This window comes from Rosa chinensis, chromosome 7, assembly GCF_002994745.2.
Source record: "Rosa chinensis cultivar Old Blush chromosome 7, RchiOBHm-V2, whole genome shotgun sequence".
NCBI classification, from domain to species: Eukaryota; Viridiplantae; Streptophyta; class Magnoliopsida; order Rosales; family Rosaceae; genus Rosa; species Rosa chinensis.
In genome coordinates, this window is record NC_037094.1 from 2,630,561 (window position 1) to 2,646,509 (window position 15,949).

Genomic DNA, 15,949 nt, shown 5'->3' on the forward strand with positions numbered 1-15,949 from the left:
TGGCCAACCATCTGGCAAGTTTGATTATAAAGTCAGGTATGACCCTCCGTCATGGTTCAATGATTTAGAAATCACAGAGATAACTCCTACAAACGGGGATGATAGAATTGATAAATCACCCACTCAGGAAAATGTTCCAGAAGAATGCAAACCATTCATTCCCAAGGAACAAGCTCAGAAAAATAAGCCTCAACAATCAAAAGTCGTCTCTACAAGTAGATACAGCAACTATATAGAGATTGGACTCAAGTTCCCTGATCACAGGAAATATCATCTACATGATTTTGTAGATAATGGATCGGGATTTACTGTTGCAAAGAGATTTGCAATTCCAGAGGAACTCTGGAAAGAAGATAAGAAAAAAATCTGCTACTGGTGTTACATTTGATGGGAGCCATCTCACCATGAAAAAAGTAGCAAAAAATGTTCATATCACCATTGGTGGCGGAACATTTATCATCCAGAATGTTTGGCAATCTGAAGGCCAAGGATCTGATTTCTTGTTGGGAAATGACTTTATTCTCCAACAACGATTCATTCAGGATGAAGAAGAGATAGGCTTCAGGAAAGGAGAACGGGTGTTCTGGGCAGACCGACTCACACATGCATTCAGTGTAGTAGGTCCCGGTTTTACTACTCCCTATCAGAGATCGCAACAGAATAGTGGTGATCTTACCCCCTACAAACCCAAATTTGAACCCATACTCCAAATCAAGCAACAAGAAGAATTGCTTGTTGAAGAATCTTCTGAAGAAGAAGAAGAAACGAGTGAAGATGAAGAAGCCAGTTTCATCCATGAGCACAACCTCAAGCACTTTCAGAACAAGATTGAGTCTCAGCAAATTCCCACCCTTGAAAAAATCAAGAAACTACTAGAGCAGAATGTAGATACAAATCCTCAGAAGTTTTGGAAAAAAGACCCAGTGGTCTGTGAATTAAGATGACATGACATGAACGCTATCTGCCATGTCAAAGCCATTCCTCAGTACAAAGAGGAAGACCAGAAAGAATTCAGAAGTGATATTGAAGATCTCCTGAAAAAGAGATTAATTCAACCTTCCACTAGCCCTCATCATGCTCCAGCATTCTATGTAAGAAATCATGCAGAGAACCTACGAGGCAAAGCTAGAATGGTGATTGACTACCGAGATGTCAATAAGAAGACTGTCAAAGACGGTTATCAAATCGCTCAGGTACGAGTACTGATCAACCAGCTCAGAGGAGCCAAAGTCTTTTCGAAATTCGATGCAAAGTCGGGTTTCTGGCAGGTCAAGATGCATCCTGAAAGTGTACCTCTCACTGCATTTGGAACACCACAAGGTCATTACGAATGGCTGGTAATGCCTTTTGGTCTAAAGCAAGCTCCCTCAATATTCCAAAGAAAGATGGACAACATCTTCAAGCATGTGGCGGAGTTCTGCGTCGTCTACATAGATGACATCCTGGTCTTCTCCAAGAACCGAGAAGAACACATGAAGCACCTCCATGAGGTAACAAAGCTGATAGTTCAGCATGTGATTATCCTAGGAGAAAAGAAAATCTTCTTTATCCTTGATGAAGTAGATTTCTTAGGGATAAACATCAAGAATGGAGTCATAAAGCTTCAACCACATATCCTTGAAAAGATCTGGAAGTTTCCAGACAAAATTCCTGATGCTAAGAGTCTAGAGAGATTCCTTGGTGTCATAAACTACGGGAGAGATTTCATCCCTAAAATCTTAGGGTTAACAACAATGTTATCTCCTAAAACTAGTTCCAAAAGAAAATGGAACTTCACAGAAGATGATGAAAAGATCGTGAAGCAGATAAAAAATCTCTGCAAAAACCTCCCTCCTCTTCAACAACCAGAAGAGAATGATGAAATTATCCTCCAAACAGATGCGAGTGATAATTACTGGTCCGGTGTAGTCCTTGCAAAAACGCCTGGAACTAACATCGAAAAGATTTGCAAATTTTGTAGCGGCAAGTTCAGCCCTGCAGAACTGAATTATCCCACAGGGGAAAAAGAAATTTTAGCTGTCAAGAAAACGATTTTAAATTCTCCAGCTTTTCTTGGAAAACCCTTTACTGTCCGCACCGATTGTGCCAGAGTAAAAAATTTCAAAAATTTCAAACTTGATAAAGCTGCTGATAGAGGAAGATTAGCAAACTGGCAATTATTTCTTAACCAATATGATTATAATGTTGAATTAATTGCAGGAAACAAGAATTATCTTCCAGACGCATTGACCAGAGAACTGGCAATGTTCAGCCAGAGAGAAGACGACGAAGGTCGTAATCCCAGAAACAGAAGAACTGGGAAAGAACATGAACCTCAAGAAGATCCTATGGAAACCAAAGAAAAGGTTCTTAAAAGGTTTCTGCTAAGTCCAAAAGGCTTGGCCACAACTGATCAATCCCAGGGAAAAGGATTGGCTAGCCCGTCTCAAACGGCAGACGGTAAAGGCTCATCAAGACCGTTGATGGCTGCTGCTTTGCCAAAAAGCAGACCAACTCCAAATGGAGTTATAAATGTTTTTAATTATGAATTAAGAAATTTTGATACTCCTGTGTTCAGAACTGGCAGGAGATTAGCTTATCACCAGAAGGCAATCTTGGATAATCTCTTATTTGCCTTTCAAGAAAGAAGCAGTGGTCTAATGTTCCCGGCACTCTTTGCACTAGCTGAAGAACTATATGAGAATGCCAGACCACAATTTGAAGAAAGTTATATACAGAAGAGTGCTGTAAAGAAAGAAAAAATTCTCTTCCTGGAAAGTCCAGAAAGTGCTAGGGTTCCTGTCATGGCACTTAATGAATCAGACTGGCATGAATTCCATAGTCTGATAGTTAGACATAATCCAGAAGACCTGGTTCCTCCAACTCTCTTTATTATTTCAGGTCCTTATGTTGGAAGATACCTGGTTAATGTTCAGAGTGAACATCCTCAAGAACACAAACTCTGGCTTGTTGAAAATGGTTTTGTCCATAATCTGTGGACTAAAACAAATGATGATCTAAAAGGTTTGCCGCCTGTCATTGTCAACACAGTCAAAAATGTAAGAAAGAATGACTGTATGCTTCGACTGAAGTTCAGATCCACTCCTCCAGAATGGATCCAAAAGGCAAACGGTGAAGTTGAATATATTCCTCCTTATTATTATGTAAGAATTATTCAAAGGAAATATCTTCAACCAGCCTGTGTAAGGTACAATGGCCAGCCAAACTCAAGCATCCCGTGGATGAAGGCCATGACTCTAGAATATATCAAAAAGATCATCTCTGAAGACGTTCACAATACCTTCCTGGCAGCAGGAGAAAAAATTATTATCACTGCCTACGATCATCCTGACGTAGTCAGCAGTGACTTATTCCTATCTCTTACCAGAAAAGAGATAGATTCGACACTGGCATGCTTACGATGGGTGGAAAAGCTTGAAACTGACAACCACTACAAGATGTATGTTGATACAGATGTCGAAGATAATGCAACAACAGTAAGACTGGCCCAGGCAGATAACGACTCGTTTGTCCTTGGTCACAATTCAGAAACTGACGAGAACATGTGAAGCACCAGGTGTAGAAAACACCGAAAGTTCTTTTGGACCTTTTCCAAAAGCAACTTTTGCTTTTCAAAAAGCAAGTGAGAAACATTTCACCTAAAAGAATCTGCTTTTCCCCGGCCGACCTCCACCAGCAGGAGCACTAAGGAAAGCAGGAAATCACGGAGTCGTACTGTACATTTTGTTGTTTTGAATTGTAATTTGAGTTCCGCTCCCTATATAAGGAGCTTTAGCTTCTCTTAGAGAAAATGGGAAAAAGAAAGAACATCAGTTCTATATTCGAAAATCTCTAAGAAGCAGTTCATAGTAGCAGTCCGTCTGTGGACACAGTGTGCTTTTTAGTACAAGTAAGTCTTTGTAACTCAGCTATGAGTAACTAAACAGCTTTTAGCTGTTTGCCCAAGAGTGAGGCTCTGAATCCTGTATCTGTATTTATGTTTGAATAAATAAATTCAGTTTGTGCCCAGTACTCTGTCACAAAAATATTTTACTATTTTTGCATCTATGTTTATGCGACAGTAGCAGTTAGTAAGCAGTAGCAGTGTTTATATTTTACTTTATAGACTGAACCCTTTACCAATACTAAGGCAGCAGTGATTCCGCCCTGTTAGTAGCCGTTTAGACAGGAAGTCGTTAGGTGAAATTGTGGCATGTTGAAGGCTAGTCCTTAGGCTGATACTGTGTTTAGTCTAGAACAGTATAATATGAAGCTGATACTGTGTAGGAGCTGATACTGTGTACAAAAACAAAGAAGGTAAAAGGAGAATAGTGTCTGTCCTTAATTGTATAGTAGGAAAAGTTGTGGACTTAGTTGTCAAAAAATCTGTTGTCTGGTAGTGCTTTGTAGTTAACCCTTTTTTTAAGCCTATGTGGGATTGCAGTGTCTAACTCAAGAAAAGAAAATTCAAGTGGTTCACTACAACTATATATGAAGAGATGGCGGCTCTCAAGGAGAATGTTGAGGCTCTCAAGGCAGAGAGAGACACTATTTTAGCGAAGATTGAAGCTCTAAGTTGGGTTGGGTTGGATTTAGGGTTTCGCACAACCCAACCCAAAACAACACAACCAAAAACAACCCAACCCAATAACCCAATCTAAACCCAAAAGAAACTGTCATCCTAGTTTAACTTTCTTTCGACACCCTGATGATAAGGATAATGATGTCAAACACTGTACTTGGTGGCGAGGAGTTCACTTTAGAGGTGGTTAACCATGTAAGACAAATTAAATCTCAATACTAGGCAGCTCACCAAATGAGAAATACCAACTCTTTCTCCCTCTCCCCCACTTCTCTCTGCATCCTCATTGTCACCACTTCTTCTATTGTTGCACTTTGATTTCATTTTAGGACTCCTATATGTCTGACTATTGCAATTAATGATTTTCATAAAGATCATCCCTCGGATCATCATGGCCAGAAGAATGAGTTGCAGACCGTGACAGGGTATGGTGTGCTACACAATTGAACTTTTGACCATCCTCTCCAATTTTCTCTCTCTTTTGACAAATAACAACTCTTTCTTCCTCTCCCCCACTTCTCTCTGCATCCTTACTTTCACAATCTAAATTAACAGGTTCCTCATTATTCGAATAATCACCTGCATAATCATCTGAAGAGGTGCTTTCAATATCATTATCATCATCAGGCAAGTACACATTGACTTGATCGTACAAAATCTACACTTCTCAGATCACTATCCTTATCCCTAACCAAACTAATGAATTCCACATGCACTTCATTTGAATAATCACTTTTATAATCATCTGAAGATAGTGGGAAGTTACCCGCAGAGGAGCAAAAATATTGTTTTCTTAACTTTTTCAATTTTAATTTTGTTATTTACCTTTTTATTCCTTAATTATTATATGATGTAAGGATTCATATGTAATTTTACACGCACTTTGGCTAACAAAGTCTCTTCTCTTAATAATAGTATAGATAGATTAATAAAATTATAAAATAATTAAACAAGTTATTCAGCCGAAAGAGTTATCTCACTCCTGAGCCTATTTCTTTTTTAATTTTTTTTATATATTTTTATTATATTGTCCATGCAAGTGATGCAACATGAGATTGCTTTTCTATTGAAACAATTTAATCAGAGAAGAGTATTTGAAGGGACTATGAAAATTTAACCATATCACCTATTTATTTTTAAAAAGACTGGTGAATGTGAAATTTTATTCACACGACATTCTTAGGTAGGGCATGTGTGCCACATGGCCATACACCCATCCAATTATGGGCCTATGCAGGAAGTGTTTTGGATATTTCATTATAATTAAATATGAGTAGTTTTGGAATTCAATTAACAAATAGAGATATATGATTGACGGGCGTACGAAGTGGCTGATACGTTTGCCCTACATAAGAATTTCTCTTCATTCACATCTCGAGGATATAAGTACGGAAATGTCAACAATTAGACCCAAGTACTCGGGAAACAAAACCTATTCTTTTAACGAAAATGTTCACCTGGTCAGTTATTGATCAAGAAAATAATGCTCAACCACTTTTGGATGTAAATCCAAGGGCAGATAGAATTATTATTAAGTTAAGGTGTTTTATTTTCCACCCTTAGATTTACATCTAAGGGTTGTTGAGTATAAATTTTTTGGTCAGCAGCTGACCAGGTGAACATCTTAATATAGAAAATTACACACAAGTGTCAGTTTGAAACTTAAATTAGTCATAAGGCCACCAAAGTTTTCTTGTAGCTCTAAATTATTTTCAACCCGACAATTTTACGTACCTTTCCACTAACTCCATGATCATCCTGCCAAAATGAAAGAAATTCATTCCCTCTCTCTCTCTCTCTTCTTCTTCTCTTCCCTCTGCAATCACCGGAATGAATCAATTTCGGCCACCATTTCTCATCACTGTCACCATCAATTAAACCATAACACAAACCCGACCAAAGCCTAACCACCCCATCGCAGATTAAGGCACGATGCTCTCTCCACCCCCTCCCCCAACGCCCCGATTACGACGACCACCGCCTCTACATCACTGGAGTCCAACTCAAATCTCTTTGATTCTCTCACTGGAGTCCAACTTAGATCTCTCTGGCGGTGAAGAAAGCAGCTGTCGGAGACAGTGAAGTTGAGGTTTCATAGTCATGGACGAACGCAGTCAAACGCAAGCGAGTCCAAAGCGTCGCCCCGCCGCAGCCGAGAAGCTTTAGTAAGCTAAGCTGAGGTCATGGATTCGGGCGATGATGTTTGATGGCCAGAAGCCTGGAACCTCCAGTCTTCGTTCTCGTACTCTGTAATTTGATTTGGTGAATTCTATCATTGTTATCCTTGATCTCATATTAACAAATCATCAGATTAGTTCCTGTGATTGAAATTGTTTCAGTTTCATCTCTATTCGATCAATTGACTATTGCTTTTTGCCTATATAATGTTGTAGATCCATTGTGGTTTTCTAATTGGATTAGATCATAATTGTAGGACAAAATGAGATTTGCTGAAGTTTCTGTTAAGAAGGAAATGAAATTGGATCTTAATTTTATGCCTCATTGTTCAATTTTGATGTTATGGTATCTATGTTTCTTATGGTGTTTTATTCTGGTTTGATGTTGATGAGAGTATATTTTGGTGGTGATAATTGTAGCTTTTGGTGGTGATGATTACAACTTTTTATGGTGATGATAATAGTTTTTTACATTTGTGAGAGTAGCTTTTGTCGGTGGTGAAAATAGTTTTTTTGCGGTGGTGATGATAGTTTTTTGCATTTGTGAGAGTAGCTTTTGTTGATTGTGAGAGTAGTTTTTAATACAAGAGTAACTCTCAAATGTTAGTGAGAGCAGCTCGTTGGTGTTAGTGACCGTAACTTTTGTTTTTGGTGAGAGTAGCTTTTGTGTTGGTGAAAGCAACTTTTGGTGTTGGTGAGAGTAGTTTTCTAGTGTTGATGAGAGTAACATTTGTTGTTGGTGAGAGTAGCTTTTAATATTGGTGACAGTAACTTTTGTTTGTGGGGATAGTAGTTTTCGTTTTGGGGAGCATAGGTTTTCTGGTAAGGAGTAGCTTTTGTTGTTGGTGATAGTAGCTTTTATTATCTGGCCGGAGGTTGCTAGAAATCTCACCAGAGTAGCTTTTGTTGCTAGTGACAGTAACTTTTGTGACCTCGCCGGAGGTTACTGGAAATCTCATCACAGTAGCTTTTGGTGTTAGTGACAGTATCTTTTGGTGTTAGTGACAGTAGCTTTTGTGGTCACCGGAGTTCATCGGAAGTTAGCCGAAGGTCGGTCGGAGACCCGCCGGAGTTGACCGGAGACCTCGCTGGAGAGGAAAGAGAGAATGATTGTTGATTTTGTACTCTAGTGGCATTTATGTAAATATATTGATTTTTAATATCTAAAATATAACACCTCTTTTAATCTGGTGGCCTTATGAAGAAAAAAAAAACTAATTGGTGACCTTATGGCTGAAAAAACATTCAAATATGTATTTATGTGTAATTAACCCTAATTAATAATGATTACATAATCTAAATTTTTCGATATTATCAGGTTCAAAACTTCAGACAAATCGATCAGTGGCATGATTTATTGGAAGACAATATTGTGGTAGTTATTTCCTAAAATACGAATGAACTCCATTTAAGGTTCCCCCCCCCCCAATCAAATTCCACAATTCAAGCCTTTGAAGGTGGAAATGGGTAAACTTTTGATGTAAGAAGACGTCGTGAAGTTATCTTCTTCTATTCAAAGCAGCTCATTGCATCCAACTCAGAACGGTCGATCTCTCCGTTACAGAAGAATGTACGTTAACTGACAAATCTGAGGGATCTGATTCTATAAGAAGACAATTCAATTTTGAATTCTAATTAGTACTCTATCTTATCTTCCTAACTAACATATACTTGTATCCTTATCCACAGCAAAGCCTTCAAATCTGTCAAACTTATCAGTTTAAATCTAGATCATCTACATCTTATATATGTATGTATTGTCATTCAGGCCCGTTTGTTTGGTGCAGGGTTTGTTGCTAACTTGTTCACCTAAGATGAATAAGATATCTTTGTATTGGTGTTTTCTTTTCCTGCCATTGATCTTGAACTTTTCTGAGGCAAATGATGAAAAGGTGGGAAATATTTATGAATTGAAGAAGGGAAATTTCTCCGTGAAGCTGACGAATTATGGAGCAACTGTGCTCTCTGTTGTTCTCCCTGATAAGAATGGTTTGTCATTCATCTATAATTTCAAATTTTCAATATTCTTAAACAATTGCATTTTAATTTCATTGTATAATTTATTTCCTCTTATCAATTTCAGGGAAGTTAGATGATGTTGTTCTTGGGTTTGAATCCCTCAAAGATTACACAGTCAGTTTATAACTCCTCTTCTAATTTATTGTAATGAATTTCTAGCTTTTATTGAGGTTTTAGGTAGTGTTGGCCGTTACTTATGAGTGACGGCGCACTTCACTAGTACTGAAGAGTGAAGAGCAAATCTTGCCTAATCCTTTGTTTGAAATTATTTCAGAATGATTCGGTCTACTTTGGGGCCACCGTTGGGCGTGTTGCTAATAGAATTGGTGGAGCTGAATTCACTTTGAATGGTCACCACTATAAGTTGGTTCCTAATGATCATGGAAAGAACACTCTCCATGGTATATAGCTTCATCATTTCTTGTTCTCTCATGCATGATCTTATACCCAATTCTAATATTCCTTCAGAACTAAATTAACTATTATTTGATGAATAAAAGGATTTTAATTTATCTCAGGTGGCTCTAAAGGATTCAGTGATGTTCTATGGACAGTGAAGCATCACATTGTAGATAGTCACATAACGTTCACCTATAATAGTCGGGATGGTGAAGAAGGTATATGATTAGGATTTAGGGTTTGATTATGAATTATGTCATGGGATGTTTAAGAACACTAACATGATTCTTCCGCTGAACAATGCAGGCTTCCCCGGTGATCTTTCAGTCTCAGCAACATACATGTTTATTGAACCACACGCTCTAGCTATTAAAATGGAAGCCAAAGCTCTCACCAAGGCCACACCAGTAAACCTAGCCCACCACACCTACTGGAATCTCCGCGGCCACGCCAGTGGTGACATCCTCTCTCACAAAATCCACATTTTTGGATCCAACATCACCCCAGTAAATGATGAACTCATCCCTACCGGCGACATTGCCCCCGTGAAAGGAACACCCTACGATTTCCTTGAGCCCCGAGAGATCGGTAGCAGGATCAATGAGCTGCCTGATGGTTATGACATCAACTACGTTCTGGACCCTTCCAGCCCTGAGCACTTGAGGAAGGCTGCAATGCTGCATGACAGTTTTTCTGGGAGAAAATTGGAGCTGTGGACTAACCAGCCAGGGCTGCAATTTTACACTAGTAACATGCTGGATGATGTGAAAGGGAAAGGTGGATTTGTGTATAAAAAGCATGCCGCAGTGTGCTTGGAGACACAGGGTTTCCCAGATTCCGTGAATCATCCAAATTTCCCTTCACAAATTGTGAATCCAGGAGACACTTATCTGCATGCTATGGTGTATAGGTTCACAGCTAACTAGAGATGCATATGTGTTTTTTAGTTTGTGAAAATTAGCCCTATGTGGCTACTAAATAAAATTAAGCTCAGCGTAATGTTTTAGAATTCTTGTATTGTAGATATTGAAATCATAATTTGCAATTTTCTTTTTAATCATTTTTCTGTTACTCACCAAACTGGCTGGTTCAACAACTTAGGTAGAAAATGATTATTATACAAGCATGACTGATACCTCAAGATTGCTAAAGTTTGGTACCAAATTCTTCCATATATCTCATAACAACTTCGGCCGGAACAGAAACAAATAGAGAAATAAAGCAAAACTGTGAACATTTACTAATGGAAATTGTATACGTAGTTATACGGTACAGATTCTTGCTAGACAGACTGATAATCTTATCATCATTCTGCAGAAATATTCTAATAACAACACCCAAAAGAATGAAGAGAGAGATGTCATGCGTATTCGGCAGGCATCTCAAATCGACACAATGGGCAAAGATTGCTCTTCTGCAGCCAATTCACTATACAACTTTCGTGAAACACATGAGAGCAAGGCATGCATGTGGCTTCACCCCCTATCAGAATTTCATCCAAACATACCATGCATTGCTCTTCGCAACCTTCAATTTTCACCCTCGAGTCAAGCATCTCTTCTATTGCTGACTTACTGGTGGGCACAAACCTTATCTCATGGACGGGAAATTCAGGCAATCCGTCTTGAGGTACTCTAAGAGACACTACCATCGGAATAGTCTTGAGGTACATGTTACCAGGATCATTGGCTATCTGGTGAGCATCAGTCGAAATCTTTTGGATCATTATTGGCTGAACATGATAGGGAACCCCCACCTGAGAAAGCATGATGGATATTACAGACCAGGATGTCCTACTATCTGTCAAAAGGTGGCACCGCGCATTGAACTTTTCATAGTGCAGACTTTCATCAATGGAAGCATAAAGCTCAATCAAGAACTCGGGTTCTGCAGAAGAAGTGTCGTATAATTGGTCGATTTCTGGATTTTCTGGTTGCCATACTTCACAATCACTTGGCATCTTAAAAAAAGGAAGCAGAGAAAAACTGTAAGGACACACTTTGTAATCAGAGGAAAGGCTTATGGGGACTTTTGGAGCTGCCGCTGCCTAGTACTTATATTTACTGTACATTTGGGTTATTAGATTCGGACTTGTGTTGCATTATTGCTTTTGATTTGGATTTGCATTTGCATTTGCAGTTCTTTACTTTTATAATGACCATTGCGTTTGGGTTTTGAATTGTGATTTGCAAAGCCTGTTTGGTTAAGGAGAGGAGTGACTTTAAAGTTAAGGATGACTCGAGCGTTTAGGCAACTAGGTTTTCATCTTCCATTTTCTCTCATATAAGAAAAAGGTTTCCTGATTGATGTAGGAGAAAGGTAAAGCAGTATCCGTTCTTTTCCTAATGAAACACAATTCCTCCAATCCAGCATTCAGATAATTGTTATCACACTTTTGATATATCTGCCCAGCATTGATGAGAGCCCACACTTCGAGTACATACTAATCAAAGCATTGTAACAAAAACATCATGAATCATGATTGTCAATAAGATGTCAAGTTCCATAGCCATGGACGTCTTTCCATTTCCCCAAAGCCTTCAAAAACGTGCAAGCCGAAAGCAAGCAAACCACACTCGAACACATTCAGTCTCTAAACCATCATCACCATAGCACAGCCAACTGCTAGTGCCTGATATGGGAAATTGTGCTGAGATGTTCGGCTTGAGAGATATATCTCTTAAAAGGGTTTAGCCGTTTAGGCAACTTAAGTTTTCATTTACCATTTTCTTTCTTCTGAAGTTTTCATTTACCATTTTCTTTTTGTCCTTTAAAATGAAATAATATTGGGTGTATTGATGCCCTGTTCTTTTTCCCAAAGTTCCTATAAACAAAATAGTTGCTTTCCGAAAGAGATCTGCCATACAAATAGAAAACACTCAAAACAGTCATTAACACATATTGGTGAGTCAAGCATTATCACAAGTCAATCAAATCCACAGGAAGGTACAACCCTAGTCGATCTCTATAAGCCAGAAAATTGCCCACAAATACAAAGATAATGGGATCGCATACATCACTAACAAAAAGGACTGAGGAATCCTGAAGTCTAGCAAATCCCCAACAGATAAAACTTGTGATCAATGAGCGGAGTGAGTAGCGGCAGTTGTCTTCTTGAAATCAATCTTGTCAACCTTAACCTCCCCATCAATGAGCTCATATACATACACAACCACACGAAGGCCATCAATGTCCATGAGGACAAAGCTTGGGTTGACATCATAGGTGATGCTGCTATAGGCGCCACTGGCAGACCCGGGGTTTATAACAACACCCCCTTCATGCTTGTAGGCTGTGAACTGATGGGTGTGACCTGTGACAAGGATATCTACATCCAACTGCCTTTGAAGCATGGCTAGCGAGTCTAGGTCCCCCCATGGAATAACCTACACAGCACCAAAACCCATTACAGTCTAATTCTCAAAGAGTGAAACATGAAGAGATCTAAGGACAATGCAGATCCTTGACCCACGAATTCTCTAATCACTGTCAGAAAGAAAATCAAATTCATTTCAAATAACAATATGGAATACCTTCAATTCATAATTGAAGATCCAAATAGTGGAGCTACATATGGAAACAAAATACAGTAGCCAGACTATTTCTTTTGGGGGTTGGATACTGATTTACATATCAGGAGCTGAAATTCTGTTTTCCTACCCTTTAAAGAAAACTTCATTGATCTAATTGACAAATAGAGCCATGCAAGATTTTACTTATCACTTCGAAACGATTGCAGAACATCAAGAAATAGTAATCTGCTTCATGTTACAGGCACCATGGGATGAGGGGTATCTAAAAATGGGCGTATGATTGAAATGACAAATCAAGCTTATATTCTAACAGCAAATGTGTCCTGCGTGGAAGAGACACGTGCGGGGAGGAAAATGTCATTCTCAGTCTGGGAAAGAAAAACAATGTTCCATCTGAAACCAAATCCGATTTCTTACAATACTAAGACCTACATAGAGCAATTCTAAAGGAGAGAGATAAAAATAAGAGAAGAGATCAAAGGGAATACCTACATAGAGCAATTCTAAAGGAGAGAGATAAAAATAAGAGAAGAGATCAAAGGGAATCAAACCTGATGGCCATGGCATAGTCCCAACTTAAATTGACCAATAGTCAGTGTTTTGGTCTCTGGATATCGTGTCTCTTCGTCATACTCACCTCGAGCGATATGCAAGTCGGGACAAAGAGTCTTCAAGTAGTCATGAACTTCCTGTAAACAGTAACAAATTTCTCAGTAACAAAGAACATACTAGCAGTACTATTACAATGATGAAAAAGTAGAACATCGGTAGCTGCAGAGCTATTACATTACTTGTAAAAGTGTTCAAGACAAACAGATACAAATCCATGCTCAATTAAACAGCCCTTTGAGCAAATGTACGAATCAACCAAATGGTCTTGTGCAGTCTAGCAACACAATAAGATAATAAGTGTTAAAAGATGATTTATTTAACTAAGAAGAAACCCGCCAAAAACATGGGTGCATGAACGCTATCTCATATAGTCCTCTTAACTGATTGCACTTGGTTTCAGGGAAACTACTCCGACTACGAGTCTATCCAGCCATATGCACACAACTTTGACAACAAAAACACCACGGAACACCAAAACTATTCAAAAGATTCTCTCTTTATGGGCAACTAAACAGATTAAAACTCAGCAACAACCAACTTAAACATGCGTAAAACATCGAAAAAGCGAAAACCCATCAAGCAAAACCGACTATAACCAAACAAGAACCAAAGATAGATAGATAGATAGATAGAAAGAAACATACTTTGATACAAAGATTCCCGGTGCAAATTATATGCTGGATCTTGCCAGGAACAAGCATGGACTTGAACTTCGCAGGTAGATCAGGTGCCCTGTGGGGTATGTGTAAATCCCCCAAGGCCAAAACCAACACCATCCTCACTCACTTACTCAACCCAATAACTCCAACCCAATTCTCACAAAAATCTGCGTTATAAAACCCACAAAAAATTTTTAACTCTCAAACAACAGCTAAATTATAAATCAAACAGAACCCATATGAAATGAGTAGTCAGTGATTATATAAGGATTTGGGTGATTGATAAGAAGAGGGTTTGAGATCGTTACCAGAGGGATTTTCAATCTTTGTTGATCTTCAAGTTTATGAAATTGTAGAACATCTGGTTCGTTGTTGTTGACGGAATTTTTTTTTTTTTTTTTTTGGTTATTTTTTTCTTGCCCAATTGTTATTTTGTCAACGAACAACGGGCCGGATCCTTTGGTTCCCAATAGGCCCATATCCAACCCAATTTACGTAAAAGTGAAGAAGTTTGCTCCCATAGAAGATGCTTTACTCTACTATACTATAAACTAGGCCTGCCACTCGGTCGGTTCGAATCGGTTATGGGCATTACCAACTTCAAAACCAAAGCTTTCGGTTTTGAAATTGACTTACCAATTACCAACCAAAACTTTCGGTTATTAATTATTTTTACCAAATTCGGTATTTCGGTTTTCGGTATTACCAAACTTTACAACAAATATATTTTCAAAATATAAATTAGAATGAAACAATATGACTTCACCGAAACTGAATAACACTCTTATATCTAGAGTCTCATAACTGACACATATAAAAGATATTGTCCTTAAATACATAGCTAGAGATCTTTGTGCAACTCTACTTTCCAAAATACAAAAGGATCAGCTTCTGCTATTGAAATGAGGATACTAAGTTCTTTCTAAATATGAGCATCCCTGGTTCTTTATGATATAAACAAAAGCTACCTCCAAGGTACAAAAATGCTAATTTAGTCTTCTATATAGAGTTAAAAATGCTAATTTATGCTAATTTCCTACGTTGATTGGATTTGATGATTAAATATTTTAAACATACAGTTAAAAATTTGATCATTTTAGTCCTCATTTCGACTTCAATCCATATGATCACTAACAATAGTCGTTTTTGTCCATATAGTTATTAATTAGAGTTCTTAAAGGGTAACCGCACTTAAACAAGATTTTGAGTTGCAACTTTTCACATTGGTAGATGGAGCTCGTCTGTAGAAGAATGTGGTTTCAAAGGGCACAAAAATCGGATTTGAGAAAGAATTATTAAGGCCAAATTTGCGAAAAGGATATTTTGGTAAATGACTATAAAAGAAGATTGACTGCATTGACCGAGACCGAAACGAAGACAAACGAGACCGATTATTTCATATCATGTCTATTACTATGCTATGAATACGTGGATGAAGTCAGATTTACCATCAGACTTTTTTTATTTATCAGCTCGCACGAAATGTTTATATGTCTACTAGTGTTGTCTACCATATTCATCGGTTATGTAGAAATGTATACCTATCAAAACCAACAAGTCAAAAAATCAATACATTGGATAACCGACCGGTGGATATAAAGAATGGGATAAGATATGCCTATGGTAAAAATATAAGCCGATTTCATCTTCGTATTAACCTCGATCCACATGGTCAATTGTAATGGCGTTATTACTTTTACAACTAAAATACCAGTAGTCAATCTATCACAAATCCTACCAAGGACAAGGTTCACCCCTACCCTCTCATGGGATCAATATACGTTTACCTAATCATTCCAGTTCTGTTACCCTTAGAAACAATAACTTAAAATGATATAAACGTCCAAATCAATTAAAAATATAAATAAAATGTATATGATTTAATTTCAATTAACTAAAAAATTAAAAATCTTATTAAGAAATGTAGTTTATTAAAATTAAAACTGACAAATTAAATAAATCATATTATAGCAAAATATCACAAAACAG

General features: G+C 37.9%; 2 protein-coding genes across 3 annotated transcripts; one reads left to right on the forward strand and one right to left on the reverse strand.

The window, feature by feature from the left end:
• Positions 1-8,191: 8,191 nt before the first annotated feature.
• LOC112180851 (galactose mutarotase) lies at positions 8,192-10,165 on the forward strand. Of its 2 annotated transcripts, XM_024319416.2 has the most exons (6): positions 8,192-8,308; positions 8,526-8,727; positions 8,822-8,871; positions 9,032-9,158; positions 9,276-9,374; positions 9,463-10,165. In XM_024319416.2, exons 2-6 carry the CDS (start codon positions 8,553-8,555, stop codon positions 10,080-10,082), a joined length of 1,071 nt encoding a protein of 356 aa, XP_024175184.1. In that variant the 5' UTR covers positions 8,192-8,308; positions 8,526-8,552; the 3' UTR covers positions 10,083-10,165. The 2 variants fall into 2 exon arrangements, with proteins under 2 accessions (XP_024175184.1, XP_024175183.1); XM_024319415.2 differs by lacking the exon at positions 8,192-8,308 and having other exon boundaries at positions 8,443-8,727.
• A 1,849-nt stretch (positions 10,166-12,014) lies between these two features.
• Positions 12,015-14,404, reverse strand: LOC112175133 (vacuolar protein sorting-associated protein 29). Its single transcript, XM_024312801.2, has 4 exons — positions 14,269-14,404; positions 13,946-14,127; positions 13,241-13,378; positions 12,015-12,542 (listed from the first exon to the last, which is right to left on the reverse strand). Exons 2-4 carry the CDS (start codon positions 14,075-14,077, stop codon positions 12,237-12,239), a joined length of 576 nt encoding a protein of 191 aa, XP_024168569.1. The 5' UTR covers positions 14,078-14,127; positions 14,269-14,404; the 3' UTR covers positions 12,015-12,236.
• Between the last annotated feature and the right edge of the window lie 1,545 nt (positions 14,405-15,949).

What these genes read in the sequence shown, in the direction of transcription:
- LOC112180851 (XM_024319415.2), top strand. Translation starts at nt 8,487, where the DNA reads ATGTATGTATTGTCATTCAGGCCCGTTTGTTTGGTGCAGGGTTTGTTG. An exon ending in TGTTCTCCCTGATAAGAATG is followed by an intron (nt 8,728 to 8,821) that starts GTTTGTCATTCA and finishes TATCAATTTCAG; the next exon opens with GGAAGTTAGATGATGTTGTT. An exon ending in TGGAAAGAACACTCTCCATG is followed by an intron (nt 9,159 to 9,275) that starts GTATATAGCTTC and finishes AATTTATCTCAG; the next exon opens with GTGGCTCTAAAGGATTCAGT.
- LOC112175133 (XM_024312801.2), bottom strand. Translation starts at nt 14,077, where the DNA reads ATGGTGTTGGTTTTGGCCTTGGGGGATTTACACATACCCCACAGGGCA. An exon ending in CCGGGAATCTTTGTATCAAA is followed by an intron (nt 13,379 to 13,945) that starts GTATGTTTCTTT and finishes TACTGTTTACAG; the next exon opens with GAAGTTCATGACTACTTGAA. An exon ending in GACTATGCCATGGCCATCAG is followed by an intron (nt 12,543 to 13,240) that starts GTTTGATTCCCT and finishes GGTGCTGTGTAG; the next exon opens with GTTATTCCATGGGGGGACCT.